The sequence below is a fragment of the Cryptotermes secundus genome, unplaced genomic scaffold (genome assembly GCF_002891405.2).
Source record: "Cryptotermes secundus unplaced genomic scaffold, Csec_1.0 scaffold802, whole genome shotgun sequence".
Classification (NCBI taxonomy): Eukaryota; Metazoa; Arthropoda; class Insecta; order Blattodea; family Kalotermitidae; genus Cryptotermes; species Cryptotermes secundus.
The window spans coordinates 134,410-151,574 of NW_019738887.1; the positions used below are offsets into that span (position 1 = coordinate 134,410).

The 17,165-nt window shown below is 41.5% G+C and overlaps 1 protein-coding gene across 2 annotated transcripts in view; it reads right to left on the bottom strand.

Annotated features, from left to right (window-relative positions):
* Nucleotides 1-16,886, bottom strand: part of LOC111871277 (neuropeptide CCHamide-2) — a 69,684-nt gene extending 52,798 nt beyond the window's left edge. The window contains exons 1-2 of one of the 2 annotated variants that reach the window (XM_023864258.2): nucleotides 16,611-16,886; nucleotides 11,419-11,481 (exon numbers count right to left, since the gene is read on the bottom strand). In XM_023864258.2, the coding sequence (XP_023720026.1) occupies nucleotides 11,419-11,481; nucleotides 16,611-16,698 (151 nt within the window). In that variant the 5' untranslated portion in view covers nucleotides 16,699-16,886. The remainder of the gene's footprint in view (nucleotides 1-11,418; nucleotides 11,482-16,610) is intronic. The other variant, XM_023864260.2, reaches the window with a different exon arrangement.
* Between the last annotated feature and the right edge of the window lie 279 nt (nucleotides 16,887-17,165).

Consider the following 17,165-nt stretch of genomic DNA (forward strand, 5'->3'; position numbering starts at 1 on the left):
TTTACAAGGATAACTTCTTTTTTTTTTTTACTTTAACGTAGTACGTGTTCAATTTAGTGAAAACAGGATGCGAGACGGTAATCATGAAATGCCATGTCCCCAGACGTAGCAAAAAGGCCGCATTTTTTTATTGCTAGTGGGGTGGTACTAAGTCCCTTGTACTGCGGCCACTTCTGGCCTATTGTACCAGCCCCAGATGATAGGTGAGGGTGATTGAGGATCAATTGGTGGAATGAAGATTGGCATGGGAAACCGAAGTACTCGGAGAAAACCTGCCCCAGCGCCACTTTGTCCACCACAAATCCCACTTGACTAGACCCGGGATCAAACCCGAGCCGCCGCGGTGGGAAGTCAGCGACTAACCGCTTGAGCCATGGCGCGACCAAAAAGGCCGCATACTCGCAATTCCATTTCCCCTTTAGCGTCTCTTACAAACAGCTTCGGTTCCTACGCCAACCCGAGGCAAACTCCGGGGCAATACTTCAATGAAGGTATGACCCATTCCTGCCACATCTTTACTAATTCATTATTCATCAAAACTGAGCAGGTTACTGTAGCGGTAATGTTCTATACTGGCATTAACGAGGTTCTCGGTTTGAATTTCGGCTAAACCATATGTTATCCTAAGAAGTTTACAGCAGTTTTGCTCGGTTCTTCGAGTTAAAAAGTACGATTACCTCGATTGGCCACGACCGCTTCCTTTAACATCCCTTCCACTAATTATTGGCCTGTCGTCGTGCCATTAAACGCTACATACGTGTATGTGGGAGAGTCGGTAAACAGTCCACAAATGGAAGTACGTATAAAACAGCTGTAATGGAAGTAAGAGGTTTTCAGTGTGTATCACTAGATAGCAGCACAGTCCAGCTTCATGACAGTCTAGGTAGCAGCCGCGCATGTTCATAGGCTGGTTTTAGTAGTCAGAATGGCGACCGTGCTTGAGAAGTGTAATACCGAAGAACAGCGTTCTATTGTGCGTTTTTAGTGAAAAATAGAACTCAGTGCAAATGATATTCATAAAGAAATGTCTCCTGATTACGTCGGGAAGTGTTTGTCGCGTAAAGAGGTTCACAATTGGAGCGAGAAATTCTCTCAAGGACGATCGAAAGTCGCAGATGATGTCCGACCAGGTGCTGAAGTGTCTGAGACAACAGTCAAATGACTCCTATGCTGAGGGTTTCGACGCATTAGTAAAGCGATGGGACAAATGTATCAATGTTGGTGGAGGATATGTCGAGAAATAAATGCGTTTTCGGGTTTCAGTATAACTTTTTTATGGCCTATATCAATTTGTGACCTATGTACCGACTCTCCTTCGTATACTGAGTTTATATATAAATCATAAAGCTACAAAATTGACGTTACTTTTGTTTCACGATTCTCTGCCGTTACACTATAGAGATGTGGTAGCTTTAGAGCCTACTGTCCGTCCGTAACAAAAATAAATATGACTACGAAATGACAATTGTGTGTGTACGTGCGTGTCTTTGATTTCAGATTTTGAACCAGATGACCGATTTTCATTAAATTTTATTTTAAGGTAACACAACTAATCACCATCCGAGCCTGGTATGTTCTTAATTCCTGCAGTCAGTAATAACAACATGGCGAAAGCGCGAATTGTTTATGTGGAAGCAACACGAGCGTCGCATCACGTACAATCCTGAAATGACGTATGTTAAGAGACACTGGGGGGGGGGGACTGAATCTTTTGTTTGACAATCATTTTTATGTAGACTGTAAAACAACAAAACTGTGACTACATAAATTTTATACTTATATTCTGGTTTGGTCTGATAAGAAGTAAAATATTGAGAGCTAAGCATTTTAAATTTCGCATAGACATAGATCATCAGAACACCTATAGATCTGGATCTATGTAACAAGTTATATCCATAACTTAATTATGTATAATATATTCATAATTCAATACATGACTGAATAGAGACAGGGGTAGAAAGTATAGTAGAAGAGAGTAGGAAAATGAGAAATCCTCAAATAAATGAGAAACACTTTATTGTGAAGCGGAAAAAAAACATATTTTCGTCAGCAGGTTCCCAGGCTTCACCCCTTCGTCCTTCTGATAATGGTAGTGTGAAAGTGAAGCCGCTGAGACGCTGATTATAAGAACCGCGTGATTTTGATTTTATGAATTAATGACGAAATCTATAGTTCGTAAAAAAAAAATTAGTGGTTTCTAATGCAAGGGAACTTAATTTTGATTACTTCAAATTGAGACGTCTCGCATGAGAAGCACGCAGTAGCAGCCATTTGCTTGAAGACAGAGTAAACGACAGGAAACCCGTGTCGAGTTGAGGGTCGCAATGCCTTCCGGATACACACTGACATCTAGCGGCCAGTATGTCAACTAAATGTATGAGGCAAATTTTCTAACGTTCCCCACACATAACATGTCCTGTCGTTTTATTGGTAGTATGAATTACAGGTATCTAAGAAATATTTAAAAATTGAGATTGAACCGCATAGAAAACAACATATCTGTAACAACCAAGCCTTTACTTCTGGTAGAAAGCCTTTGTTTGGGCCGCGCCATAGCTCAAGCGGTTAGTCGCTGGCTTCCCACTGCGGCGACCCGGGTTCGATCCCGCGTCTGGTCAAGTGGGATTTGTGGCGGACAAAGTGGCGCTGGGGCATGTTTTCTCCGAGTACTTCGGTTTCCCCTGCCAATCTTCATTCCACAAATTGCTCCACAATCACCCTCACCTATCATCTGGAGCTGGTACAATAGGCCAGAAGTGGCCACAGTACTAGGGACTTAGTCCCACCCCACTAGCAATAAAACAAAAGCCTCTGTTTCTTTCTGAGAACGGTACGAATCATATAAATGTATTCTGTGGGGGAAATCACACAGTTTATGTTGATGCGGGCGGTATATATAATTACCAGCGCGCTTTATAGTATTGCAAGATCTATAGCAGTTCTCTCGGTTCTAAGCTCTTCATTCTGAATTTCGTGTAAACTCAGATTCAAAAAAACTTCGTATGATAGCAACATTACGCCATGATACGAACGTCAATTTGTCGAACTAAATTACTTTCGCCGGCCAAGTGATTTAATTGCTAACTGTACCATCTCTTTACATATATATATATAGTCACTACATGCCCAGCTCATTCACGGTTTACCTGTTGCTAATCCAACTTCACAGTCTAACTGATTCGTTATTGGGTGAAAATATTTGATGATGCCTTGTTAACTTGCAAACCTTGATTAACTCTGTGGCCGATTCCAACTAGCCTATAGCACCTGACAGAGCAATCCCTCCATAATCCTGATTAATTGTGAGGATTAAGCGATAATCAGGTACCATTAAAAGGCAAAGAAACTTAGAACACAAATAAATAAAAAAATTAATGTTATAAGCAGTGTTGATAAAAATAAATGAAAAAATATCAATGTAGAGCCTTCATTTAAAAACTATAAAAGACATATTTATTCTTGGATAGAAGACCCAGAAGTTATACTTGTCTTTAGGCCGTGCCATAACTCAACCGTGGTGGCCCGCGTTCGGTCCCTCGTCTGGTCAAGTAGGATTTGTGGTGGACAAAGTGGCGGGTTTTCCCCGAGTACTTCTGTTTCCCCTGCCAGTCTTCATTCCACCAAATTCTCCATCATAATCACACGGGGCAGGCTACAATAGGCCAATCAGTAACCGCCGTGACGAGTGGACCCACTAAGCGAATTAAAAAGAAATTATGCTTGTTTTTGAACGTAATAATGCAGGTTTGAAGGAATTATCTCAAGTTCTGTCTGAACAGACAAGTGACTCATCTGCCTTCCTAAATGCCGTGTACGTACTCAAGTGTGAACAGAATTTTTCATATTTCGATCCGGATTATCCGACATCCGGATTAACTGTAACCGGATTTGCGAGGGTCTGATGTATGCCCAAACGTTAGTCTAAATCATTTAAATGTTCTTAGTATAAATGGGAAAGCTCAAATTGACAAGTTAATGAAAGTAATAATTTCATTGGCTAGAATCTATACATCAGTATATTTATTTATTTGAATTTAATTATATATGGTCTATTTAACAGCATTGCCACCAAATGGAGTTTGGCGGTGATGATACTGAATTTGAATCTGGAAAGTTCTTAGTTCAAATATCGCCGGGGACAACAGGAATCCTGACTGTGTGATTTCCTGGTCCCTTTCTTTCCTCCTAGAAATAATGGGACATTACTTCGACTACGTTACGGTCGCTTTTATCCGAACACTTTCCAGCTTAATCCTTCACCAATAAGTCGATGTATAATTTGGCTGGTTACGGGCTGCATGAGCGAAGGGTCGGAGTTCGAGTCCCGGCAGGGACAAGAATTTTTTCTTCTCCATGTCGTCCAGACCGTCCCTAGGGCCCTCCAACCTCCTGCCCAAAGTGTACCAGGGGAACTTTCCCTGGAGTAAAGCGGCTGGGGCGTGAAGCTGATCACTCACTCCTAACTAGTGCCGAGGTCAAGAAAATGTGGATCTATACATCCATTCCCCTATATGCCTTGATTATGTAGTGCTTAATTAGTTAAGCACAGAAAAAACTTTACGTGTTTAAAGTCTCGATGCTGATCGAGCAGCCTGACAACCTACACGAGACCGAACGCTGTTAGATAATAGGCAGCAGGCTCCTCCGAAACGTCGGTGCAGTATACCGGAATACAAGGCACCAGATCCAGAATATAGTAATCTTCGTTTTATCTGACATTGTGTTGTGTGGGATATATTTGTTATGCATGATCTTTCGGGCACTTGATGCGTTTCCATCATCAGGTGTATGAGGCGAGTGGGCTCGATAGGAAAACATTGGCTCAGTTGATCGAAATTAACGCCTTCGAACAGGGTGGTTAAAAATAAAAGCATCTACCTCGCATGTACAGTTTCACTAAATTTTGAAGGTTTATGACGTGTAGAAAACAGTACGTTTACAAGATACACTGAAATGCTTTTTGTTCTGTGTCAATATGGCTGAAAACTGAACTGCCCAAAACCTACTGGTGAAAATCTCAAATGCAGAATAAAAAAAAACTGTCCAGCAACTTTGGTGCTGATACTTGACGCCACATGCGGCGACCTATCTTCAGTTCGTTAACAAGAAGTTCTGGGAAAAATAAATCTCCTACTTTCCTTTGTATTCGGCTCGGACCACATGGAAAACGACGCGTTCAACAATTCTTCTACTGTTGCGTGCGTATTCTTTGCCGCGATGTCTTATTTACCGAGCCGTTGCCTAGCAACGGTAGGGGACATATAAATATACACAGACTGATGGGAGTGATTTATGAAGTACGCCGTTGAGATGGTGCCCTGATATACAAGTACATACCAAGTTTCATAGAAACTGGTTCAGACATTCGAAAGTTGAAGAGGGGGATACACACATGCAGACACACAGAATGGCGACCTCATAAGACTAATTGTTTTTTTGGAAATAAAGAAAGTGGGCTAACAAAAGTACCTAAAATGTGTTTTTCTGTTACTTTAAACATCTTATATTATGAACGCGTGGAGCCAGGATATCTAAGTCCATATAATGAATATTCTATGGGCTTGGCGATCGAGGGATCGGAGATCGATATCCTGAAGTGGAATAGCTACCAGACCCAGTATCCTATCCAATCATTGCCAGGGGTTGCTTCCCTCAGGTAAAAGCAGCTGCAGCGTGAGGATATCTATTCGCAACCGACTACTGCAGAGTTGGAGAACGGTGGAGCTCTATCTCCATTCCCCTACATTCCTTCATGATATTCTTCTAACTCCATGGAGCTGAGTCCTTCTTGAGAAGCTGCCAGTCGCTCAGCTACATAAAAACTTCCCAAAATTTTATGTGACCCGAAAGTTCATTACCATGTTCACAAGGGTTCACCACTGGTCCCTATCCTGAGCCAAATCAATCCAGTCCATACCACACAACCCTATATCTCTAAGATCCTTTTTAATATTATCCTCTCAATTACGTCTAGGTCATCTTAATGGTCTTCTTCGTTGTCGATTTCCAACCAAAATCCTATATGCATTACTTTTCTCCCAATTCGTGCTACACGCCCTGTCCATCTCATCCTCCTTGACTTGCTCATTCTAATTATACTTAAACTTAATTTCTAACAATATTTGGTTACTTAATTTAAAAGCACACAGAACAGTTAAGCCATACATAGTAAGGGCAGTTGTTGTCATAACCCACAATCTCTTGTTACTGCACCGCGGCCAGCTCGACAAGAAGGGCGTGAACAAATCATGTAGACGTGACCCGCAATACAGGCGTGTCGGAGAAGTTGCCGAAGCAGAAGGGCTCTGTCTGCCACTCATGTTACTATGCGGAGTGCATGTGTCATGCCGGAGCGGAGGTAGCCCATTTGCTTAACTACTTAAGCACTACGCCATGAAGACGTATGGTGGAGTGGATGTACAGACCCACGTTTTCTTGACCTCGGCATTAGCTGGAGGTGAGTGGTCAGCTTCAAGCCCCGTTCGCTTTACCCCCGGCGAAAATGCATCCGGTACCCAATAGATAGGATAGGTGGACCCCAGAGTTGGTCTGGACGACGTGGAGAAGTGAAAATTCTTGAGCCTACCGGAACTCGAACTCCGATCCCTCGGTCGTCAAGCCTGTAGCTAGTCGCTATTGCGACTGCACATGGTATCATTATTCGCAATTTTAAGCGCTTTACTCCAGGTGACAACAAACTTACACTTTTGCGCAAATGACAACGGAACATAGCATTTAAGTAAGCTGACGACTAACATCGCAACGTCGCAGCGTTACGAAAGCTAACAGTCGGTGGTCACGTGACAAATACGGACAAACACTATTATTTCAGCATTACCAGCGCACGCCCCAATCCCTCCCAAACTACATTTCCTAGTATTCACCTGTATCAGTCGCTATAGAGACTGGCTGGGCCACGCCACAGCTCAAGCGGTTAGTCGCTGGCTTCCCACCGCGGCGGCCCGGGTTCAAACTCGGGTCTGGTCAAGTGGGATTTGTGGTGGACAAAGTGGCGCTGGGGTAAGTTTTCTCTGAGTACTTCGGTTTCCCCTGCCAATCTTCACTCCACAAAATTCTCCATCATCATAATCACCCGGGGCAGTTAAATAGGCCAATCAGTGGCCGCCGTGCCGAGTGAACCCAGCTGGACTCCACCCCACTAAATGATTAATGATATTAAAATTAGTTATATCAACTGCTGTGATCATTTGGTATCAGAGTATGATCCAATTCAGTGAAGTTAAGGGATTAGGAAGGATGTGGGCATGAATCTCGAAATTCTGCCTCGGAATTCGCCGGGAGGTACAGAGAACAATGAAGAAATATCCTCTGCCAGGAGAATCGGTATCCAAGACAAGATTCGAACTGTCAATTAATGGGCAACGGCTAAGCCAACTTCCTTAGCTCTGGTTACGAAGGTAGGGGTGACACTGAGAGTGAGAGCGGGGAAGGGTTAGGTTTAATGGCGTTTGTATACTACTTCAGAGAATTAAATTCCAAGTTTCGTTTGACGTCAGCACTACAATTTATATTAATTATTTTTCCATCCTTTCAATTCAATATGTCTGTTAATTTTCATCAAACTTTTAAATCTGTATGAACGAAGTCCCATTAATTAAAGTATTATAATAAATCTATCACGATAAATTTATTTTAAATTTGGGATAGAAATTTCAGTGATTTATTCATTAAATGCGGCTGTTTACCTGGCCGTTTGGGCGTTTCCATGCCGAAATGACTACAGATTAAAGGAATTTCGTATATATTCTGCTACCAATGACGCAGTCAAACGATTCTACGTTTCATTTAATCCGTGATCGATTATCTGATAATACCGACACATCGCCGTTTAAATGTGTCACATGAGAGCAAGCCATTAAGAAATGTTAAAATGAGACATACTATCGACAATCGACTTTTTACAATATTCAATATTAATCGAATGATTAGATATATATTTATGAATCGATCCTGCGCTACATAAAATATTTCATGCAAAGGAAACGAAAATACTTTATTTAACTCATGTTTTATTTTCTTTGTATAATAAATAAAATAGTGTTTTTAATGTATGTAGTATATCTGAGGACATGAAACACAATCTTCGCCCGCTCAAACACTGGGATTGTGGGTTCGAATCTTACTGCGAGTGGTTATCCGTCTGCGATAATTTTGTGTTTGTGTTATCCTGTGTAGATAGCAGCCTTGCGGCAGAGTTGATCCCCCATCCAAGGAATCTAACGGTAGCCTAATCCGTCAATGTACATGAAGAGGCAGAAGTTTTCATTGTACGCTTAACAGTAGCTTTCAAAACGAGGAGTTATGGATGATTGTGGGTTCGAATCTTACTGCGAGTGGTTATCCGTCTGCGATAATTTTGTGTTTGTGTTATCCTGTGTAGATAGCAGCCTTGCGGCAGAGTTGATCCCCCATCCAAGGAATCTAACGGTAGCCTAATCCGTCAATGTACATGAAGAGGCAGAAGTTTTCATTGTACGCTTAACAGTAGCTTTCAAAACGAGGAGTTATGGATGAAATGTTCATGACAAAAACGAAATATATCAAAGTAATATGTACTAAAGCCAGCTATTCATTATTGGGTGATTATGCTAAATTCGGCGAGATATCAACACTATATGCCGAGTGAATAAACAAAAAAAATATTAAGGCTACAAAGTTCACTTTTATTACAAATACAGAACAAAAGTTGTAATCACGTGACAGGGTATAGACGCGGTTTGGATTGGTAATCGGATTTACTGAACTCTTACAACACGTAGCTACAAGTAAGGATTATGCTCTCACTGTTCTACACAATTCACACATCACTTTAGGAGACACCAGGTTCTTTGAGTCTGTTACAGTGTTTATTAGCCGTTGCTTGGCAGCGGCTTCTAACACCAGACATTCCTCTTCCTTTGGGTTACCGAACTGTCCCCGTGCCTCAGGTATCAGCTACTCACAACAACAGTTCACAACCCAACCCCAGCAGTTATCTAATTGCAACACGTCTCGGCAGGGACCACACAGAAAATACCATTTTCTGTTGTTTACGGGCTGCTGCCTAGTAACGGACGGTGTATAGTTCCTTGTTTCGCGGTCCTTGCCTAGGAATGGGTCTACATGCCACAATATTTACATGTGTAATAAATAAAGTTGTGTTGTAACAGAACACTACATTGAAAGAATACAACAAATGTGATTTTAATGCAATCTAAAATTAAGAAAAAAATTCCTTTTTCTCGTTTCGTAGTTTTTTCTTTATTTTAACAACAGAATGGTGTTTCAGACTAAATTCCTCGTCACTGTGACCTCAAACTTGCCTATTGTACTAACCCTTGATGACAGATAAGTATGTAACTTTGATGGAATGATAATTGGCAGGGGAAATGCAAATTCTTGGGGGGGAACCTGCCTTAGTGACATTTTGTTCACCATAAATCCCATATAGTCCAAACTAGTTTTGAAACATGGCCTCAGAAGTTGGTGACTAACAGCACGAGCCTTCGGCCTTAACACTGAAAATGCTCCCATAATTCTGTCCGCCATTATTCCTTTGCAAAAGCCTCAGTAACTTCACAATTATCTCCTCCTCATTGACCTTCCGAGCAATAAGCGGAGTTCCTGCAGTGGCTTAGGGCTCCGAGAGGCTTACACTTTTGTTTTCACTTTTTCTCCCCAGAGTGTTGCTTTTTGGGATTAGCCAGCATGCTCAGAACATGTAATTACTTCCGCAGAGGTTTCTGCCCATTAGCGTGCAGAACTACATACAGACGCTCAGAGTATGGTGATGCCAGGAGAATGGGCAACAAATTCGGTGGCGGACATATACTATGCTGACAGTTACAAGCCGGAAGGTCGTGAGTTCGATTCCCGATGAGTTCACTAAATTTTTCAATTGACCTAAGCCTTCCAGCAGCAACACGGCCATGGGATCGACCAGGCTCTAACAGAAATGAGTACCAGGAATCTTCCTGGGCGTAAAGAGTGACCGGCGCGTAAGCCTGACAACCTCACCACCATCTGTGAGCCGACTGTCTAGAATATGTGGGAGCCTCGACGTCTCACAACCCTACGGATCTCCTCGGCCTGTTACAGGGATAGCTTTACTTAACCTCACCGCCATCTGTGAGCTTATTGTGTAGAAAATGTGGGAGCTTCGATGTCTCACAACCCTACGGACCCCCTCGGCCTGTTACAGGGATAGTTTTATTTTTAGTATTTTATTTTAAGCTGTGGCAGGCGAGATAGAGTCGACCGGCTAATACGTCTGCTTATTTCAGCAATATAGCAAACGATTAAGCGATAAATGATATTTAAATTCCATGCGTCATGACGCAGAATTCGATGGATAAACTTATGTTATGACTAATAAGAAGCAATTGTTTTATGGAATACTGAATGCATTCACAACGGTCAATTACTGATATGGATCCTGTTTCCGGGGGATGACGCCGTGTATATTGGTACTGTCGACGTATCCGATATATTTAGTACCTCCATCTTGAAAGAGAAATTACCCAGACTCAGGACCCATGTTGGACAGTGAATATGAAGAGTTCGGTCTTCTGAGTTCGCCGTGTAGTTGGGAAAGAGCCCGATGTTTCGGAGGAACATATCATTTCCATCTTCAGGATAGACATTTAAAAAAAGAAACCAGCCGTTGTTACTGCTTCTGCTTGATTTTCCCACCCTTGACGAAGAGCTATGGTCTAGACGGGCCGCGTTTTCGATTCCCGGCAGTGCAAGATTGTGTTTCGTTCCCATAGCGCCCACCCCGGCACTAAGACTAGAACTCGGGGGCGGCGCCATAGCTCAAGCGGTTAGTCGCTGGCTTCCCACGGCGCCCCGGATTTGATCCCGGGTCTGGTCAAGTGGGATTTGTGGTGGACAAACTGGCGTTGGAGCGGGTTTTCTCTGAGTACTTCTGTTTCCCCTGCCAATCTTCATTCCACCAATTGCTCCACAATCACCCTCACCTATCATCTGGGGCTGGTACAATAGGCCAAAGTGGCCGCAGTACAAGGGACTTAGTTCCACCCAACTAACAAAAAAAAAAACCCACTAAACCTTCCTAATCCAATGGGTAAAAAGGTTAAACTGGCCGGGGGGGGGGGAATCTGACAACTCAACCATTTAGTGCTGAGGTCAAGACTGACGGAGCTATACACCCACCCTCCTACTTTTTTCATGACATAGTACTTAAATAATTAATAACAGGGATTTTTTGCTCTTCGATCGTGCAAACGGAGGCGGTATTCCACCGAAACGTCGGTATCCCTCTGAACTACACGGTGTTACAACTCAAAAACCTACGTCTAATTTTCAGTCACCATAATCATCAAATAATTTATGTGATGTGTGCCATCAGCTGTAGCTCACCCTTCACTGCTCTGCGCCGAGCGCAGTGTCTCTTACCGGTTCGTACGGTCCTTGACGTTTTTTTATATGGAATATAACGTAATTTTCCGGGGCTCCTGTCTGCAATTAATAAAAAGAAAATAGTGCAAAGTCAAGAGAGGTTTATAGCTCCACATTTTACATACTAATAACATGTAAGGGGGAGAAAAAGCAATGGATTTAATAAAATATAATAAAATTCAAGAGGAAATTATTAGCAATAATTTCTTCAAAAAATATACCTAAATTCAATTACACGTCAATTTCTGGAGAGATAGCTATATTTCTGCTAAAGTACTAAACTGACAATATGCAGTAAGACGTGAAGCTAACTACAAGAATTGTTTTACGGAATTGTTCGTTTATTGAAAACAAAATTCGCCGAAGATAAAAGACCTAACCTGTATTTTTCCATCAAATGACAATGAAACCTGGAAAGCATCCCACAGCTAACAGTCACAACGTTACCAACGATAATAGTCGGTGGTTAAGTGATTTCATTCTCACATACAAAACAAACAGACAATTTATAAACACAATTATTACTTCGGCATTACCACACACACACACACACACTCCATTCCCCCCTCATGTACACTTTGTTATCTTCCCTTCTATTAACAGGAGACATGCGGTAGCGTAGTTGTTTCAGGCACTGTGCTACAAACCGGCAGGTCGCGGGTTCGATTCCAGATGAGGTCATTGGATATTTCAATTGACTTATTCCTTGCAGAAGTACTGTGGATCTGGGGTCGACTCAGCCTCTAAAAGAAATGAGTATCACGAATCTTTTCCGGGGGTAAAGGGCGGTCGGCGCGTTAGGCTGGCAACCTCACCGCAATCTGTGAGCCGACTGTCTAGAAAAATGTGGACCCTCGACGTCTCAAAACCATATGAGCCTCCACGGCCTCTTACAAGAATGCCTTTATTTTTTTACATTTTATTAATGCTTTAAAACCGAGTGGTTACTATATGCACCACTTGATTTAATATACTAAAACTGGGCATTCTTCCCGCAGAGTGAATTTATATGTTCCGTATGGTTCTCACAAAAAACAGCGACTGTTTCCCTAAACAGCATTAACCGGTTGGGCTTTGTAGCGGAGACGTAATGTGTTTCCTGTGAGGTACGAACTGAACTCTGCATTCTGCCCACACAGTGTATTTATGTGTTCCGTATGGTTCTCACAATAAACAGCGACTGTTTCCCTAAACAGCATTAACCGGTTGGGCTTTGTAGCGGAGACGTAATGTGTTTCCTGTGAGGTACGAACTGAACTCTGCATTCTGCCCACACAGTGTATTTATGTGTTCCGTATGGTTCTCACAATAAACAGCGACTGTTTCCCTAAACAGCATTAACCGGTTGGGCTTTGTAGCGGTGACGTAATGTGTTTCCTGTGAGGTATGAACTGGATTTGTGTATATTACTTGAAACAATATTGTATATTTAATGGGCAGCCACAAATCATTTTGAATGTTCTCAAATGCAAAAAAATGGGGGGGGGGGGGGGAAGAACCTCCAAACCGCACATTTCCGTCTGTAGCTACGGCTTACACAGATAACCTTCACTTGTCCACACATATATTACGTAACGATTTCGCTGAATATGCACGATACCAACAACGATTTTTTGGCAAATATCGAGGTTGCAATACCGACTGAGGTATAGAAACCTTTCTTTGCTGCTAGACCGTCCTATCCAGAACTACTAACAACTCTTGATTGATACACGATAGAATTTCGAGACTGAGACTTCTGTGAATGTGGGTAATTTACATGAAATGGAAGAATAAAATAGAATTAAGAAACTTAAGTATAAATCTGCATTAAATCTTGATGCTTATTAAGTTGTTATTAAAAGTATGCAATTCCATTATTTAAAGCAGAGTCGATCGAAAATAAAGAAGATAAGCCAATAGGAAAGTAATCTCCAGTCAGCTGCTAACAAAACAAAAAAATTAAAAAAGAATTGTAAAAATATATACATATTTAACCTACTTCTCAACATAGTCACCGCCGGAATTGAGGCATTTGTCGTATCGGGGAATAAGTTTGTAATGCCTGTGTCAAAGACGTCTGCCGCTTGCGATCTCAGGCACGTTTTGACACCTTCCATCATCATTACTGTCGATTCGCTGTGATCTCAACCAGTTCTTCAGGCAGGTAAACAGATGTTAGCCACTCGAAGCGACAGAAAGGCTGTAAGGAGGATGGGCAAACAACTTCCAGTTGAAATGTTCCAGCAGTACTCGAATGCGGACGTGAATTGTTATGAAAGAGCGCTACACCGTATGTCAGCATTCCAAATCTTTTGTTCACAATGAATCTACGCATGTCTCTTAGTGTTTCGCAATAATAATAATAATAAAACGTGGCTGACTTCACGGCCGGCAAACTTCTTCTGACACAGGCATAGAAATACTTATTCCGCGATACAAGTTCCTGAATTCCGGATGTGACTAAGTTGAGAAGTAGCTGAAGTATATTTGTATTTTTGTAAATTATAATTTGTTTCTCGTTATTTGTTTCGTTAACAGCTCACCGGAGGTTACTTTCCGAGGGTGAAGGCAATGGTTGTGGCCTACACCAGTATTTGCCCGGTGGGGCTTGGTATACTCTTGTTGGGTATACTCAAGGTATGGATGTGTGAGTACGTTCTTTTTCTAATGTTGTGCTGTTCCGTGTATAGGTAGAGGCCTTGCCACAGGCCGATCCCTCGTCCAAGGAGTCCTACCGACTGTGTACAGGATTAAGAAACTGAAAAAACGGCCAAGGTCCAACAAAGGGCTGTAGAAACATAGACAGACAGACAAGCGAAATTCTGAGAAACATTTCAGGTATTCAAGGTGATGCCTATGAAGAACAGGATCATAAAACATGTGACGCCATGTAATTGGGTACAATTTTACTGACGATTCGGAGGAACGTACTGCTTCCATTTTCATGGTTGAAAAAATAAGCCGAGTAAATAGATTTATTATACGACACCGCTTTTCAGAAGACAGCGCTCTCCTAAATAAGTGAAGATGAAAAAATGTAGTCCAACCACACGGTCTAAAATATTTTTGCATTTTTCAGGCTTAACTGGCGGAATGTACTGTACAATACGATACCGAGTCTTATGTAAATATGCCTGTGGCTCTGTATGGGTATGAAACTTGGTCTCTGACATTGAGGGAGGAACATAGACTGAGGGTGTTTCAGAACAGGGTGCTGAGGAGAATATTTGAACTGAAGAGAGATAAAGTGAGGGGAGGTTGGAGAAAACTGCATAATGAGGAGCTTCATAATTTGTACTCTTCTACAAGTATAGGTAGAATGATCAAGTCAAGGAGGATGAGGTGGGCAGGGCATACAGCATGAATGGGGGAGAGGAGGAATGCATATAGGATATTGGTGGGAAAGACAGAAGCAAAGAGACCACTAAAAAGACCAAAACTTAGGTGGGTGGACAATATTAAAACGGATCTTAGAGATTATGTGATGTGGTGTGATGTGATGTGATGTGGTGTGATGTGATGTGGTGTGATGTGGTGTGGTGTGGTGTGATGTGGTGTGATGTGATGTGATGTGGTGTGATGTGATGTGATGTGGTGTGATGTGATGTGGTGTGGTGTGGTGTGGTGTGATGTGGTGTCATGTGATGTGATGTGGTGTGGTGTGGTGTGGACTGGATTTATCTGGCTCAGGATGGGGACCGGTGGAGGGCTCTTGTGAACTGGGTAATGAAACTATGTGTTTCATAAAATGCTAGGAAGTTCTTGTGCAGCTGAACAACTGGCAGTTTCTCAAGAAGGGGCTCAGCTCCATGAAGTTAGTAAATGTAAATAAAAAATCAATCTGATTATAAAGGCAGGATATGGCAGACACAAAGAAATGAGGAAATGAAAGCAGAACGTAACAGTTCTGGCGCAATCAATAGTTTGTGTTTAATTATCCCGGAAAAACAGTCAGAATTACGGGAAAATAAATCAGTGATAGAATTCTCTCTACAACTTTTCTGTTCGCAACGTTTCTCACTCCAAAAAATATTTATCGACATGCATATAGAAACGCGCGTACGTCTTAACGTAATATGTCCGTTATTTTTGTTCGATCTTAAGGGAATGTATGGACAAATTTCCTTTTAAAACGTCCGAATATCAAATTTAATGAAAATACGTAAAGACTGTATTGAGTTGTTAAACGAGTACAGACGGACAGACAGTCGTGAAAACGTTATTGCGTTTCGAAAAAATATAATTTGAGACATCAGCACAACAAATAATTAAAAAGAAACAAGACAGACACGGCTGTGCCAGCATTTTTTAATTATTTTTTGTGGTAGGGCTACATGTTTCCACCCTTCTCCTGGGTCATCTTCAGGCGTACATGAATATTATTTTAATTGATATTTTAACTTTATCTATTTAATATCAAGTTTAATGTCTAGTTTAATTAAAATTAAGATATAATTGTCAGTATAGAATCATACAGACGCGATATGAAACAATATTGATTAATGACACAATGCAGAAGCTAAATACTCTTTATGTACGCCTGAAGATGACCCACAAAAATATCGAAACATGTAGCGTTACCACCATGAACGAATAAAAACATATGTTGACACAGCAGTGTCTATTTTATTTCATTTTGAATATCTGTTGTTATATCTTTTCGTAAATAACACATAACAGAATGCATATCATAAAAGTTATGGCATTCACCATTATGAAAGCGACGAAAAATAGTTCATAAAATTTGCAAATAAACACGTTCAACAAATTCAACGACATAAAATGATTATGAATTGCTGTAGCCGAACTAATGTGTTGAAACATGTCTGAGCACATGCCACACGTTCAAGAGGCAGTCTTACGGGACAGAAGTCAATTGTCACCTGTTTGTGGCCCTTAGAAATTAAAAATGGGGGATGTTGCAGGCACATAAATTTGTTTGTGCTTCGGTCACACCTTAGTTAATATTTTTGATGATTTTGGTCCTCTTTGTATGTTGAAAATAGAATCTAATGATTTTCTAGTGATGACGTGATGCTATACGTAAGTTCTTGTAATGACATAACCTCAGAGATGCCAGAGACACGATTTATCAGATTCTTTTCGCATTGCGTATCAAGTGACAATCAAAATTATTATATACCTTCATTCGAAATCCGTAATAATTAATAAAACAGTCAAATAACTTTAATATTAACTTTACTTACGTTTTGCAGACGACTGATCAATTTCAACCATAAGAACTATAATTGCCGTTAAGACAATCAGAAGAGAAGGACATCGCTGTAAAGCCATTGTTGATAATTCACGTATAAATTTACTTTTTCTGGTGATCGAAACTACGAAATATTCTGATGACGAAAATTCGAATCCTTCCCAATGATCTTCGTCAGGCCTCAAGACGAAATGACATTCTACCTACCCAAACCCGGCCTTTTTAAAACACAAAACGACGCTGATAAGCGTCGGAGAACACGCCGACCTGTTGGGATGAAAGCATGGGAGGGGGGGCGCGTTTCGGACCAGTGTTACGGGGATAGGTGGTTGGGTACCGAAGAGAGGGGATGAGGGGCGGTGTTGGTGGCGGGAGATTCTCGTAGAAGGAAAGTAGGCACTGCAGAAGGGGAAGGCGGTTATACCTAATTGACAGAGTCGTCCTTCTGATGAGGAACAGACTCGTACTCCTGAGGAGGCAAGAAGGGAAACGCGGAGGGGCTAAGTCGGAAGGTAGGTGAATGAATTGGGAATACAATGGCGGGGAA